This window comes from Dipodomys spectabilis, unplaced genomic scaffold, assembly GCF_019054845.1.
Source record: "Dipodomys spectabilis isolate Male_0828 unplaced genomic scaffold, ASM1905484v1 ptg000341l, whole genome shotgun sequence".
Lineage (NCBI taxonomy): Eukaryota > Metazoa > Chordata > Mammalia > Rodentia > Heteromyidae > Dipodomys > Dipodomys spectabilis.
In genome coordinates, this window is record NW_024871018.1 from 1,166,971 (window position 1) to 1,183,447 (window position 16,477).

At 41.3% G+C, this 16,477-nt stretch overlaps 1 protein-coding gene across 1 annotated transcript in view; it reads left to right on the forward strand.

Moving 5' to 3' along the window:
- The window catches only part of LOC122095234 (histone acetyltransferase KAT2B-like), a 45,914-nt gene that overhangs the window by 23,682 nt on the left and 5,755 nt on the right, over window positions 1-16,477 (forward strand). The window contains 8 exon segments of the mRNA XM_042665687.1: window positions 1,531-1,739; window positions 2,934-3,060; window positions 7,392-7,502; window positions 8,532-8,675; window positions 13,615-13,729; window positions 15,807-15,843; window positions 16,084-16,147; window positions 16,247-16,320. Of these exon segments, the coding sequence (XP_042521621.1) occupies window positions 1,531-1,739; window positions 2,934-3,060; window positions 7,392-7,502; window positions 8,532-8,675; window positions 13,615-13,729; window positions 15,807-15,843; window positions 16,084-16,147; window positions 16,247-16,320 (881 nt within the window).

Here is a 16,477-nt window from a genome sequence, read left to right on the forward strand (position 1 = left end):
GAGGCTGAGATTTGAGGATTGTGCTTCAGAGCCAGCCCTGGCAGAAAATTCTGTGAGACTTGTATCTCAAATTATTCGCCAAAAAGCCAGAAGTGGAGTTGTGACTCAAGTGGCAGAGTGCCAGGGAGAACATAATACTCCGAGTTTAACCCCCAGTGCTGCTCCCTCAAAATAATAATAATAGATCTCATCATACGATTATTCTTTCCCATTGTGATGTTTGGTCTGTGAGGACTTCAAGCACTCGTTCTTCTCTTCTCTGAGTCTTTTTTTTTTGTCGGTTGTCTGCCTTGAACTCTGGGCCTGGGCACTATCCCTGAGCTATAGGGGCTATAGCACTTTACCACTTGAGCTACAGCACCACTTCTGGTTTTCTGGTGGTTAATTGGAAATAAGGGTCTCACACAGTCTTTCCTGCCCAGGCTCTGCATCCTGAGTAGCTAGGATTATAGGCGTGAGCCACTGGTGCCCAGCTTCTTCTCTTAGTCTTTTAAGGATTGAATATCTTCACTGATCTTAGTGTTTTGAGTTCTAAAGTGGACTGCAATCATGGTTGAAATTTGTTAGATGGATTTCGTAGTGTGTGGAACTGGCTGGTACTGGCGCATGCATGGAAGTAAGCAGTTAAATTTTAGGAGTTTTCTAAGCTGGTTGTTAAATAGCTTGGTGGCTTGAAATTGATCACAGTGGTGCCTGGTCACATGGACATCCAGCTACTGTAAACCAATGAAAGCAGCAAAGTGCTACCAGTTAGGACTTTTCCTCCCTGAAGAGCTGTTTGTGGAACATTTATTTCCCTGCATTGCACTGATGGATTAAATAAGACGAGGAACACAGAGTACCGGCCCTTGCTGTAATATCTGCTGTGGTTTAGTGAGGGTCAACAGATACTCCTTAGCAAAGAAAACTGTTCTCTGAAAAGAGGTGCTAAAATAGGAATGTGACCACTGTGTTTTGGTCTTTTATGAGAATTTGGGATCTGTCATCACAATGGGTCTTTTAAAACTGAAGTAAATGAGATTATTATTATTATGTTTTTAAACAAGGGACTGGCAAACTATGGCCCATAGGCCAAATGTGATTTACTCTGTTTTATTTTGTGTTCTAGCTAAAGTCTTAACTGGAGTACTAATGCACCTATTCTTTTAGTACATCTGTTCCTTAACAGAGCATCTGTATCTTCCTTTGTACTGTAATAACAGTTGAGAAGTGAAGACAGAGATCTTATGGCTCAAACAGTCTAAGATGTTTTTTCTCAGGCACATGATGGAAAAATTGGCTGATAGCTTATCTGGCACCTTGGTGGTCCTCAGATTTCTCCCACTGCTTTACTTATCTTTCTATTTTGTCTTCAAGACTTGAGGAATGTGTGTGCATGTTCATGCATGTGTGTCTGCATGCATGTGTGTGTATTTGCACCCTGGAAATCCGCAAACGCGTACCTGACTAGAACAAAGAAGAGAAGCTTTGATGTGCCATTGCCTTCACAGAGTAGCTGTGTGTGACCTTTTCCTGTCTCCTGCATCCTAGACCAATTTTCTGTCGGCACACTCAGCCAGGGACGAGGCAGCGAGGCTGGAAGAGTGCAGGGGTGTCATTGAATTCCATGTGGTTGGCAATTCCCTGAACCAGAAACCAAACAAGAAGATTCTGATGTGGCTGGTTGGTCTACAGAACGTCTTCTCCCATCAGCTGCCCCGAATACCAAAAGAGTATATCACACGTCTTGTCTTTGACCCGTAAGCTCTTCCTTCTCTGTTTCCCTGCCCCCCTTGATCCCAAAGCTTGGGTACTGTCCTCAGGGCTGGTGCTCTCCCACTTGAGCCACAGCTGCACTTCTGGCTTCTTTATTGGTAGTTAATTGGAGATGAGAGTCTCATGGAGTTTTCTATCTAGGCTGGTTTGAACTGTGATCCTCAGATCTCAGTCTCCTGAGTAGGTAGGATTATAGGCATGAGCCTCTGGTGCTCAGCTTAAAATGTTCTTGTTAATATGCTCTGTATTTTAAGTTACTATTTGGCTGCCCTGTACTCCATTCATTTAGCAATATACACACTTAGAAGCTATATTAGCTTTTTGGTAATCCACTCATTCTTGGATTAACTACTGTGGTGCCTGATCTGTAATTTTTTTTTTTTTCTTGATCCGGTCCTGGGGCCTAAACTCTGGGCCTGGGCACTGTCCCTTAGCTCTTCAGCTCAAGGCTAGCACTCTACCACTTGAGCCACAGCGCCACTTCTGGCTTTTTTCTTTTTGCTTATGTGGCGCTGAGGAATCGAACCAAGGGCCTCATGCATGCAAGGCAAGCGCTCTACCACTGAGCCACCTTCCCAGACCCTCTGCAGTTAATTCTTACTCAAAAACATTACAGATCAGGTAGAGCGCTTGCCTTGCATGCCTGAGGCCCTGGGTTCAATTCCTCAGCACCACGTAAGCAAAAAGAAAAAAGCCAGTAGTGGCGCTGTGGCTCAAGTGGTAGAGTGCTAGCCTTGAGCTGAAGAGCTGAGGGACAGCGCCCAGGCCCAGAGTTCAGGCCCCATGACCGGACCCAAAAAAAAAAAAAAAAAAGAAAGAAAAAGAATTAACTGCAGAAATGTGTATCATGTTTGTCATGACTTTGAGCTCTCTTCTTGATTCTCACCATGGTTCCCTGGGCATAGGGTATGCCAGTTCCAAAACACCTCCACACATACTTTCTTGCTACTTTTAGACATTGGAACTTACTAGAGGACATTCAATTTTGTTCTGGTGGGTGCTCTGATGATGCCTTTTGTTGTCAAGTCCTAGGTAAAAGTATAGTGGCTAGAATGAAGGAAGTTCCCACAGAAATTCAAGACATATCCCCCCCTCCCCTTTTGGTTAGTTAGTGACCACCCAGAGCATCCTTATAAAACCAAGATTGGTAAGACTTTGACATAATTTTATCCTTTCAGGAAACACAAAACCCTTGCTTTAATTAAAGATGGCCGTGTTATTGGTGGTATCTGTTTCTGTATGTTCCCATTCCAGGGATTCACAGAGATTGTTTTCTGTGCTGTAACTTCAAATGAGCAAGTCAAGGTAAGGAAAACCCAGGGTCTTAGAAGAAAAGTGGGGTGTGGGGTTCGCACCAAAGCTGTGAAGCTTGGAGAAACTCTCTCTATTCTGTGTTCAGAGAAGACTGCAAATAGAGCTTATGGTTTTCTGAGACGAGTCTTCTTACTCTAACTGTGTGTTCATGTAAGACAGACATGGGGGAGAGAAGAGGAAAGTTGGGTTGTCAAAACGCACCCTCACTGTGCAATTCATGATGTACCTGAAGTGTACTCTGTAGCCAATGAAGAGAGCTTTGAAAGTAACGCTCAGTGTTTAACACACACACACACACACACACACACACACACACACACACACACACACACACACACACACACACACACACGGTATCATCAAGCCACCAGAAAGGTTGTAATTGATCTGGATTAGGAAGGTGATTTAGCCAGTTAGACTACAGAAAGATTCTATGATTCCTAAAGTACTTCTATAAAGGAAGTTATGAAGAATTTGAGTGCATTCATGAATCAGCATTCTTGTAGGGTTTGGAATGTGTTGGAGTTTTTATTTTCCCTACTTGTTAACTTATCTCCCCTTATCCTGGGCATGAATCCCTTCCTCCCTGGCAGGTGTGGCTGTTTTATTGCTGTTGTAGTTGGTCTGGCTAGACAACCCATGTGACAAAAAGAGGTCCTATCTAGATTATGTAATGACCTCCTCTGCTGCTCTGAGGAAACAGGGAATCAGAAATAAATCCTGAGAAGATTATGCATTGAGTATTCAGGGAGCTCTAAAAGCTACCATGGAAAAATATTATTGTGGGTGGTGGAAAGATGAGAAGAATGATTGCATGGTCTAAGATAATGTCCAGTAGAGGTCTATTGTAAGCTGAAACGTTGCAGTGATTGCATAGATGAGCTATTGAATCTTCTAATAGCCACATTTTAAAGAGAAGCAAGTGGAAACAGGTGAGATTAGTTATTAATAATATTTTGTTTTGCCCAGAATTCAATGTTATGAAATATTTTTGAGACCTTTTGGGTTCTTTTTTTTTGTTTTTTTTTTAATTTTTTTGTTACTACGTCTTTGAAATCAATTGTATATTTTACACTTCTAGTATGTATCAATTTGGATGAACTATATTTCAATAAGACACATGTGGACCCTGGCTCCTGTATTGAGCAGTGAAGGATGAAATATGTGGTTGATTCCTTCCTCAAAGAAACTGTGTCATTCACAAAAACAAAGAATGAGTATTCTCTGCTCAAAGACATTGGGTACCTCTGATTTCAGTAGCAACCTTGTTCTCTGACCACAGTCGCCATTGTGGCTTCTGTGAAGTGTTTATTCTCACAAAGCACAGTGGAGGTGTGTGAGCACATCCAGGACCAAGTAAGTCAGGTCTTATTATTTGGATTGGGGAAATAAAGAACTAAATTTATTGGAGACTCTGTTTTCCAAAGGATTCTGACAGTATGTCTTTAAATGGTATTATTTGTACTGTTACATTCTCCCCTCCCCCAGCAAAGTGAGAAATGTTCAAGTACCCAGGTGTTTCTAAACATCTAGAGTTTAGGACTTTAAGGCAAATTTTAACTGTTCATAGAGAGAGGTTGTATAACACTTACTTTTTCTCCCTTCCCTTCCCTTCCCTTCCCTTCCCTTCCCTTCCCTTCCCTTCCCTCCCCTCCCCTCCCCTCCCCTCCCCTCCCCTTCCCTCCCCTCCCCTCCCCTTCCCTCCCCTCCCCTCCCCTCCCCTCCCCTCCCTTTCCTTCCTTCCCTTCCCTCCCCTTCCCTGGCTAGCCTTGAATTCTTGATTCTCCTACTTCCTTCCAAGCGCTAAGATTACAGGCATGCCCACCTGGCTCAATTGTATAAATTGTGTTTTTAGAGATAGGTATAACAAGAACTAGGCACTGGTGGCTCACGCCTGTAATCCTATCTACTCTGGAGGCTGAGATCTAAGGATTGTGGTTCAAGGCCAGTCCAGGCAAGAAAGTCCATGAGACTCTTATCTCCAATTAATTACCATAAATCAGGAAGGAGGGCTGTGTGTGGTTTAAGTTGTAGAGAGCTAAACTTAAGCATAAAAGCTTAGGGACAGCACCCAGGCCCTGAGTTGAAGCCCCAGGTCTAGCATGCACATGTGCATGCCTCTGAGAGAGAGAGAGAGAGAGAGAGAGACAGACAGACAGACAGAAACAGAGAGACAGAGACACACAGAGACACACAGACACATAGACACACACAGAGGCACACGGCTATAGCAAGCACCTTGTTTGGAAAGGTTAATTAAGGTTGATTTGGACACTTTTAGGGATGCCACAGGGAAACAGAATATGAGTTGCTGCTTTGTCTTGTTACTTCTCACAAGGGCAGTTTATTGTATTCCCTACACTGTAAAATTTTAAAGACTTGAATGAAGTTGGAAAAAAATGTCATAAATTCAGTAGAAAGCCCTAGAAAAATAAAGTCATTTCTTTGTTAGTGATCTGAAAGTGTCGTTTTAGAAAATGAAGATTAATATTACAAAATAGAACAGGATGAACAAATTGATGAAAGATATTATGTGTATTTATGTGCATAATGGATACATTACCTTTTTAGGGACCAACTGTTTAGTACAAATAGAAATGGGAGAAACAGTTACATCATTAATTTCCTGTCTTTTCATTGCCCCATGTCTTTAGTTAATAATTAATGACCAACTCCGGAGCCAGGTACTACCTTAGATACTTAGATTTTCAAAGGTATCTGCCAACCCCAAACACTGGAACACACAGACATTCTGCTTCACCGTGGGGTAAAACTCAGTGAATCCCAGTGCTAGTAGCACTTGCTTGTGAAGTCAGCAAATCTGTATTTACTATATTAAATGTGTGGCTATGTCTTTAAAATTATATCCAGGGGCCAGAGGTGTGGCTGAAGTGGTAGAACACCAGCTGAGCAAGAGCAAGGCCTTAAGTTCAAACCCCAAAATAATATGTGTGTGTATAAGTAAAAGGAAATAAAATTTTGTCCAGTCATTTAGGTGAATCAAGGTTATCTTTTAATTCCTGTGAGTATTTTAATATTTTCATGTGAGTTTATCTGGTTTAAGAACACATAAAAGGTAATATTTGAAAATATGCCCGAAGCACCTTATCAGGTTTTAGAATATGTTTTTCATCTTAAAACTCCTTGGTCTTGATAAGTTTAAAATTATATAGCTATTTATCTCTATAAAATTATATAGCTAAAATTACATAGCTAGTGTGTTCTGGCTGACCTGGAGATTCTGGGCTTTTCCAGTCCTCTTTTCCTTATTCTTTTTTGCTTGTTTGTTTGTTTGTTTTTTGGTTGGAGACCAGGACTCAAACTCTGTACCTGATTGCCTGATTTGCTCATTGGCCAGCAATCTACCAACTGTGCCCTGCCCCCCCCAATCCCCAGATCTTTCTTGAAAAGGTCTGATGATAGCAGGTTAGAAATTCTGTGTATGCTGGGCGCTCAGGCCCACTCAGGTCTGTAATTCTAACTACTTAGGAGGCTGAGATCTGAGAAGTCACTGTTCAAAGTCAGCACAGGCAGGAAAGTCTTCCTTCAATTAAACACCAAAAAAAAAAAAAAGAAAAAGCTGAAAGTAGAGCTGTGGCTTAAGTGGTAGAACACTAGCCTTGAGCAAAAAAAAAATCTGGGACAGCACCCAGATTCTGGGTTTAAGTCCCAGGACTGGCACCAAAAAAAAAAAAAAAAGAAAAAAGAAAAAGAAAAAATCCCACAGTAATTTTAGAAGGGTTGATATTATGTAATGCAGAGCAAAACACTTGGATTAGTGATTTTCTAGTGATCATTACCACTTTTCATTTATACACTTCTTTAAATCCCAGATTCTGAAATACTTTCAAAATTAAGCAGAAATTCATTAAAAGTATTTACTCCAGGAAAACTTAACATCTTAGCTAGGAATTTTTGTATCTGAGTTTGTAGTTTCAGTGTATTATGGCCAAAGAAGCAAAAACATATTTTCCAATGTTGTTTTTTTATCTTGAACCAAGAATTTTGAAGATTTTTTGTAGTTCTCTCCCTCATTTTCAAAGTTCAGAAATTGTTATAAATTGTTAATATTAGATTTCCCCCAGGAGAGTTTCTGTTGGTAATATACACATATATATGTTATGTTAAAAATATGTTATGATCATATATATATATATATATATATATACACACACACACACACACACACACACACACACACACACATACATATGTATCTCCAAGCACAATCTCTTCAGTTTTCCAACATTTCCTGGCAAGATTGTAGGATTTTCTTTTCTCCAAGACCTAATCCATTTGTCTGCATGCTAACTTGTGCACAGGGCTATGGAACACACCTGATGAATCATCTGAAAGAATATCACATAAAACACGACATCCTCAACTTCCTCACATACGCTGACGATTATGCAATTGGATACTTCAAGAAACAGGTAAATGGCTGGGACTGTGGCTTAGTGAGTAGAGTGCTTGCCTAGCATGCACAAAGACCTGGGTTCAATTCCTCAGCACCACATAAACAGAAAAAGCTGGAAGTGGCGCTGTGGCTCAAGTGTGGCTAGGGTGGCTAGCCTTGAGCAAAGGAAGCTCAGGGACAGTGCCCAGGCCCTGATTTCCAGCCCCAGGACTAACAAAAAAAGAGAAGAAAGAAAGATGAGAGAGAGAGAGAGGGAGAGAGAGAGGGGAGGGAGGGAGGGAGGGAGGGAGGGAGGTTAAGAGAGAGAGAGAGGGATGGAGGGAGGGAGGGAGGGAAGTTAAGTGTCCCTGTGTGGCTGTGTTCAGGTAGACAAGTCTGAGAGACTTCCATCTCTGTGATAGTCAAGCTGGATCATGGGGGCTTGTACCTGTCATCCCAGGGAAGATGGGATGGGTATCACAACAGGAAGTAAGGCTCTATCCTGAAAATAACCAGTGAAAAACAAGATTGGAGGCATAGCTCAGCAAATAGTTCCATAGTTTCAGCCTGTTAAGATTGAGGCTCTGAGTTCAAACCTCAGTAGTACTACCCCCCCACCCCCACCCCCAAAAAAAGAAAAAAATAGATACATTTAAACTTTGAAATGGCCGTAGTTATTAAGTAAAAATTAAATGTCCAGGCTGCCACTGTGCTTGAGATGTCAAGTATATCTTTGTGCCCAGTGATGGCACAAAGGGATCTTGTGACACATTCTGCTTGGGCTAGCCAGAAACTACAATCCTCTGGTTCTTAGACTACCAAGTAATTAGGATTACGGTGGCACGAGCCACAGGTGGCTTGTTATTTGGATAATGTTAAAGTGTTATATAATTTTCTGTTTGCACTATTTGAATGACATGAGTAGTTTTCAAGCTAATCCTCTTCCTAGTATGTCAAGGAGATGGAAGGGAAGCATGCTGGAGTCCTTTCTCTGTGCCTGGATATTGTTAGCACTCAGTAGCTATGTGATCCAGTGTCCATATGAACGAATGGATCTGCTTTGTAGGGTTTCTCCAAAGAAATTAAAATACCCAAAACCAAATATGTTGGCTACATCAAGGATTATGAAGGAGCCACCTTAATGGGATGTGAGCTGAATCCTCGGATTCCGTACACAGAGTTCTCTGTCATCATTAAAAAACAGAAGGAGGTACGAATTGACTGAGCTTTATATCCGAGGTAGATGGTGTTTCACTGGGTTCCATGTATGTTTATCTAATGCTGTCATAATGTTTGCCTGGCTCCTTTTTGGTGTTTTTTTTTTTTTTTTTTTTTGTCGGTCGTGGGGCTTGAACTCTGGGCCTGGGCGCTGTCCCTCAGCTCTTCAGCTCAAGGCGAGCGCTCTACCACTTGAGCTACAGCGCCACTTTGCCTGGCTCCTTTTTGGGTCATTAATCCTTAAGAGAGTCAACCTAAAATGTAGAATATACAATGATATGTTTTATCATTTCCTGCCAAAGGCTTTTACATTCTGGCCTCAATCATCCTTCTCCTTCCCTCTATCTTCCTCTCCCTTCTCCCTCTTTCCCTGTCTCCTTTCCTTCTCTCTTCCTTCTCTCACTTTGTCTGTCTGTCTGTCTGTCTGTCTCCCCCTCTCCCTCTCCCTCTCTCCTTCTCTTCCTCTCTGTCTCAGCTTACATCAGCTTACATTGTTATACAGAAGATTTCATTGTTCTATTTCTACACATATTTATAATATATTCCACTCTAACCCCCTTTATCACTCTCCTTCCCTCTTTCCCGCAGCTTTTACTCCTCTATTTTCATAGTTGCAAATGATCTGCTTCAACTACATCCACCTCTTTCATCCTCTTTGCTAGCCTGGCTCCCTTCCTTCATTGCTTACCACAGCAGTCCACTGCTCTGTCTACATCCATATTTCTCTATTGAGCAATAACTTTTTATTGAGGATCTTTGTGCTGTTTTCATGTGTACTTACAGTGTATTTCAAAATTATTCATCCTCTTCCCTTTCCACCTCTCTCTTTCCCTTCTCCTCCTAAGTAGTCCCTTAGACTAAGCTTCTATATTTATCTATAAATATGTAATTATCTATATGAGTATATATGTATATGTCCATGAGTGTGATATCTTTCAGGTCTAGTCCCCCACATAGGAGTGAGTGAAAACATATAGTATTTTGTTCTTTGAACTGGGCCTGTCTCATTCAACATTCGATTATACATACCTCTTTCCCCTCATCCTATTTGAATTCTCCACCCTCTTGCCGCCCACCCTTTTCTCCAGATATGCAAGGCCCTGCTCTGCTCTCCTCAACCCCTGCTTCTACTCTTCCTGTTTGGGTTCTATTATTCACGTTCCATGGGCATTACTTCAAGTTCTGAAGGCTTCTCTTTAGATACCTGAAGTGATTTGTGATTTGACATCTGAGTAATGAGTTTCATGCATCTTGAGCAATGAAAGAAAGAGACATAGGCATTTTAAATTTCCCAAAAGCAGAACAAATCAAGTAACAACGTAAGAAGAGTCCACATTTGTTAGGAAATGAATGCACATTTTGGTTTCTTCCCAGTACCAGGCTGGAGTTTAGTTTGCTGGTGTTCATGAATCAGGGAGTTCATTTGAACTTACTCTTCTCTTGCAAATTACCAAAGAAACACGTCTGTCTGTCTTCGGCCTACCTTTACTTCTTGTTTTCTGCAAATACCCTTAATCCTGGTTCTTAGTAGCTTAGCGACTGGTCAGGTTTTACCCACATTCACAGCCAGCAAGCTTGTTATTTGATTTGATTTGTTTTCTTTGATTTATAGCAGCTCAAACTTGTTTTTCTGCTTCTATAAACATGAGCAAATTGGCATTTTCTGTTAAATTGGGAAGTTAAAACAAATTTTCTTTGTCTTGGTCACAGAACCTAAAAAAAGGATTCCAAAGAGGGTGAGTGTTTGGAAGAGTTAAGGAAACACAGCAGGCTCCTCTCCAGCCTGCTCTCTCTCAAGAGCTGGCTTTCCTCATTGTTCTCTGGGGCTTAATGAGCGGCTGTGGCAATCTAGGCTGCTGGCCAACTACTGCCTTCAGTGTGCTGTCAGCTGCTCTCTGCCCAATCCTGCCCAGCAGCAATTCAAACCCCAGATTAGCTGAGCACAGGAGTCCCCTGGCAGAGTGTATAAGCATTCATTGATGCTGAGATTTATTGGCCCTTCCTACCTACAGGGTGCACAGAGCTCACAAAGCATTCAGCCTTTTAGAAGACAGGGCTCCCTCCCCCTTTTCTCTCCTGATGGCTCTTGCTCTCTCTCTCTCTCTCTCTCTCTCTCTCTCTCTCTCTCTCTCTCTCTCTCCCCTCTCTCCCCCCTCCTTCCCTCTCTCCCTTTCCCTCTCCCTCTCCCCCTCCCTCTCCTCTTCCTCTCTCCTTACCACTTTGTCACACAAGTCACTGAATGGCTTCTGGAGGTTTGGCGCTGTTAACCTAGTTCCTTTAGAGGAAATCTGAACTTATCATCATAAAATGTTTGGATGCACGGACAAATTTTTCCTTATCCAAAATTATTTGTGTGATGAGAAGTAGTTTAGATTTTGGAATTTTTAGAATTTGGAACAAAATACCAGATTGAGTATCCCTGTTCTGATAATCAAATTTCTTATAACCCCCTAAACATTTACTGGGAAAAAAAAAAGAAAGAAAGAAAGGGAGGGATTAACAATGGCAGTAAACAGCCTGAGCATGGTGGCATACTTCTGGGATCCTAGCACGTGGGAAGATCAGAAGTTTGGGACTAGACAAAGCTATGTAGTGAGATCCCATTCTGAAACAAACAGATCACCTCCCCCCCACCACGCACACACCTCCCAGGGGAGGCTAGGGATGTAGTTCTGTGGTAGATTGCTTGCCTGGCATGTACAAGGCCTTGGGTTTGATTCCAGGTACCACCACTACCACCACTATGACCAGCACCACAAGAGAAGACAGACTTAACAAAAGTCAATGTTCATCTAGAGGAGTAGGAGTCACTAGCCACATGTGGCTATTGAGCATTTGGTCTGTACCTAGTCAGAACTGGGATGTGATGTAGTAGGCCTAGAACGCTCCAACTTCTAAAGACTTTGTTAGGAGTAAATGAATGTCAAGTACCTCTCAACTATTTTTGACACAGTGAGTTCAATGAGAGATGTATTATTATTAAAATCAACGTCACCTGTTTCTTTTTACCATTCGAAAACATGGCTACTAGAAAAAATTTTAATTACAAATTAAATTAATAAATTACATTCGAATTTAAAATGCAGTAGGAATTACAGTATCTATTTCTAATTGGGTAGCACTAATCTTGATTTGCCAAGGATGCACATTTACGATTCCTAGTCATTTGGGGAAGTTGTTGTTCGACAGATAGGACTGTAAATTCATTCTGCAGTGATCACCAGCCATATGTAACTAGAAGAAGAACTGGTGTTCCCTGTCTCCCCCCCCCCCATTATGAATTGAGTAGTGACTTCTATTGTTTTGCAATTCTTCCCTCAAATTTAGATATGCTATGTAATTATTGAGGAGTTTTTAGTTTTTATTTGAGACAAGGTCTAGCTATGTATCCTAGGCTGGCCTTGAACTCACCATCATCTAGCCTTAGCATACCAAGTAATTGTGTGTGTGTGTGTGTGTGTGTGTTGTTTTGTTGTTTTGTTTTTAATTTTATTTGTGTCAGTCCTAGGGCCTTGAACTCAGGACCTGGAGGCTGTCCTTTAGCTTTTTTGCTCAAGGCTAGCACTGAACCAGCCTCAGTTCCACTTCCAGCTTTTTTGATGGTTAATTAGAGATAAGAGTATCATGGACTTCCCCTGGCCCTGCTGGCTTCTAACTGTGATTTTTCAAATCTCAGCCTCCTAAGTAGCTAGGAGGCCTGAGCCACTAGCATGGCTTCCCTGAGCTTTGATTCTCAAGGCTAGCCCTCTACCACTTGAGCCATAGTTCCCACTTCCTGCTTTTTGATAGTTAATTGGAGGTAAGAATTTCTTTAACTTTCCTGCTCCACCCTGGCTGGCTTCTAACGGGGTCCTCAGATCTCAGCATCCTGCATATTTACCTTTAAAGGGATGAGTCACCAGCTCTCCAGTGTTTCTGTTTTTAAAGGAAAACTGTAATGTCTTTGGAATTACTTACCTAAGTTACTTTAGGATTGTTTATAAACTAAAGAAAACAGCTTTCTGAAGTTCTGAATGAATCAAGCATTTCAAGTAACCTTTGATGGTGCTCAGTAGATAGTACTTTAGAACAGCTTTCTAATGAGAATAGCATTCATTGGGGCTCAGCCTTCAAAGATCCTCTTCTCCCTTCTCTTCCCTTCTTCCACCCCCCTCTCGTCGCTCCTCCTCCCTCCTCCCTTCCCAGTTTAAATAATAGCAGGTTATACATTTTCCAGAGTTCTGGGCATTTCTGAGGTCTTTTCACCTGCTCCTCCTGTCTGAAAGGGATAGTCTCCACTATGGGGGGTGAAGAAGTTCTTTCCCTTGGACAAGTGCTGCCAGGAATACACAGCTCTTCTGAACCTGGCTCCTCAGAGAAGCAGAGCAAAGTGGTGGGTTCTTGTGCCCAAGAGGAGAAGTGAAGTATAGGGCAATGCGTTCTCAGCATTGACTTGCTTTGTTAAATAATTTTTTACTACCATATATTTCCTTGTGGCATTCCTGCACATGTATACAATGACAGAGTGCTCACATGCTCCTTTCTAGTACTCTATTCTCCTACACTCCTTTTTAAACTTCTCACAATTGCTTTTATTAGTGTATATTGATTCCTTTTACAAAAATGTGTTCTAAATTATAGTTAACATATGAATTTCACCATAAGTAAACAAGTATCATGCTTTATACATGAACACACTCTCCTTTCCAACTTGTCGCCCCTCCCCTCTTCCCTAAGCACCCTGGTCTGTATATCAGGGCCCAGTGTTTCTGAGATGGATCTGATAAAAGAATGTCTTCATTTCTGACCTGTTCAATAGCATTCATCCTTTCCTGCCATTTTGTACCATGAAATACTCTTGCAAGGAGAATGTTTCCTTCAAGTTGCTGACTTGAACTGTGTCATTGCACAGACTTCTTTCACTCAACGTATTTTATTCCTGTACTTTACAGATAATTAAAAAGCTGATAGAAAGAAAACAGGCCAAGATCCGAAAAGTCTACCCTGGACTTTCATGTATTAAAGATGGAGTTCGACAGATTCCTATAGAAAGCATTCCTGGAATTAGTATGTATAGACATTCTTTTTATCTTTTGGAGATGTCAGAAGTTGTATTTGAAACAATTTCATTCTCATGTGTGTTATTTCTAGTCTTAAAAATTATTACCGTTAGTCAGGTGCCAGTGGCTCGTGCCTGTCATCCTAGCTACTCAGGAGGCTGAACTCTGAGGATTGCAGTTTGAAGCCAGCCTGGACTGCAAGGTCCATGAGACTCTTACCTCCAGTTAACTGTCAGGACTGACACTAACCATCAGGAAAACTGGAAGAGAAGCTGTGGCTCAAAGTGGTAGAGCACTAGTCTTGGAGCACAAAAAGCTCAGGGACAGTGCCCAGGCCCTGAGTTCAAGCCCCATGATGGAGAAAAAAAAATATTATCTTCAAGTAGTTGTACAAAGGGGTTTCAATTCAATCTGCCAGGTTATGAGTAAAATGCATCCTGATCAGTGGCACCCTTTCCATCATTTCTAATCTTTAAGAAGGCAGCAAGCTGGGTATGGCTATATAATCCCAACCACCTGGAGGCAGAGACAGGAGGATTGTGAACTCAAGAATAGTCTTAGGTTTATATAATTAGACCTTGTCATCAACAAACAAAGTAAAGGTAGCAAATGCCTCCCTTTTAATGTCCTTTTTCTTTCAACTCCAACAAATCAATGAAAATTCCTTCTTGTTTTCACTATTAATATCTACCCTTTATTAAGATCTTAGCATTTGTAGCACACTACTGGATGCTAGCAACATGGAACATGGAAAACCGCAGAACTATACATATACAAATGGGGAAACTGAGTCTCAGAATGGTTAGCATTTAATTTTAAATGATTCATTACAGCTAATGGATGAGTTGTACTGGTTGAGCCATCCCAATTAGCTATTTCTTGTACATCAAAAGCTATTGAATATCATTGGAACTTTTACTTGACTCAAATCCAGCTTCTAGTAAAGATTTAATAAACTAAACAAAACCAGACAAAATTCTCCAGAGAAAAAAGATGTTATTTGGAAAAGATAAAATTACCTTATTATATCTTTCCTTATTTTCACTGCTCAACCTATAGTCATTTTTATTCCTACTAATGGTATAATAGCTATCATATTATTATGATCTTGGGCCAAGTATTTTTTCCTTCCTTCCTTCCTTCCTTCCTTCCTTCCTTCCTTCCTTCCTTCCTTCCTTCCTTCCTTCCTTCCTTCCTTCCTTCCTTTCTTCCCTCCCTCTATCCCTCCATTCCTCCCTCCTTCCCTCCCTCCATCCCTTCCTTCCTTCCTTCCTTCCTTCCTTCCTTTCTCTAGCTCTCCCTCCCTCTGTCCCTCTGTCCCTCCCCTCCTTCCTTCCTTGTACTGGAGCTTGAATTCAGGGCCTGTTAGCTGTCACTTAACTTTTTTGCTCAAAGCTAGTGCTCTACCACTTGGGCCACAGCTCCACCTCTAGGTTGTTGGTGAGTAATTGGAGATAAGAATCTCATTGATTTTGCTGCCTGGGTTGGCCTAAAACTGCAATCCTCAGATCTCAGCCTTCTGACTAGCTAGGATTACAGACGTGAACTACATTATTTTTATTATGAACTCATTTCAAAAGGGATCATATCACTTAAGTTTTAGAATTTCATTTTATAGCTTGGTAGCCCGAGATGTAAGAGGATTAAGTGACTTAGGGCATGATAGCCTTTCAGTAGTGAGCAGGAAGAAATCTGTGCTCTGTCTACACTGAAACATCGTGCATCACAAACAGGCCGTGACCAAATAGCACAGAGTTTGTTCTGACCTAAAATAATACCTTCATTATTTTACATTGTGATTAGCAAATAATTTGACTTAGAATTTAAAAAAATATAATACTAAATCTTTGTCTCTAGTGAAAGGTAGAGTTAAAGGCCAGAGTTTCCATTTTACAAAACATACAGTAGCCCGTTTGAGGAATGTTTTGTATTATGAGCTTGATAAGAAAGTGAATAAATGCTGATGATTTAAGATTTCCCAGACATTTCTCGAGGCATGGCCATAATGGATTATACTTTTACCAAGTATGCTATTCTCTTGACCAGAAGCATTTCTCATTTAATGTTTCATTTTCTTGACCTAGGAGAGACAGGCTGGAAACCAAGTGGAAAAGAAAAAAGGTAAGGAAGATGGGTAAGTGGCTGTGAATGGAGGTTGCTTAATTTTTTCCCCTCTTCCAGCAACTTAGAGAAAAAGGGCCAAGTGATTATTATAATGTCTCCCACAGCCCTTGTTGGGGTTTGTTGTTCCTTAGTTCTGGAATGGATTGTATTGGGGTTTCTGTGAGGCCGGGCTGCGTAGAAATAAGCGGGCAGCAGGGTCAGAACTAATCTCTGCTCCTGATGTTTCCTCTTTTCAAGTAAAGAACCCAAAGACCCTGACCAGCTTTACAGCATGCTTAAGGGCATCCTCCAGCAGGTGAAGGTAGGTGTTGCTTTCATTTTTTTCATGCCGGTGTTTTGAAATGACTTCCCACCCGGAACAGTCATATTAGATACCTTCCTTTTCTTTCCTTTACTCAAGAGCCATCAAAGCGCTTGGCCCTTCATGGAACCTGTGAAGAGAACAGAAGCTCCGGGATATTATGAAGTTATACGGTAAGCATTCAGAATTGCAGAAACTGCTACTTGTGCTTATACTATACTAAAATGCATAATTAGTTGAATCAATTTAGAATTCCCAAATTCAATCAACTTGGTACTGTGCAGATGAGAACTAGCTGAAATGAGAGCAGATTCTTCTGTTCCTCTTTTA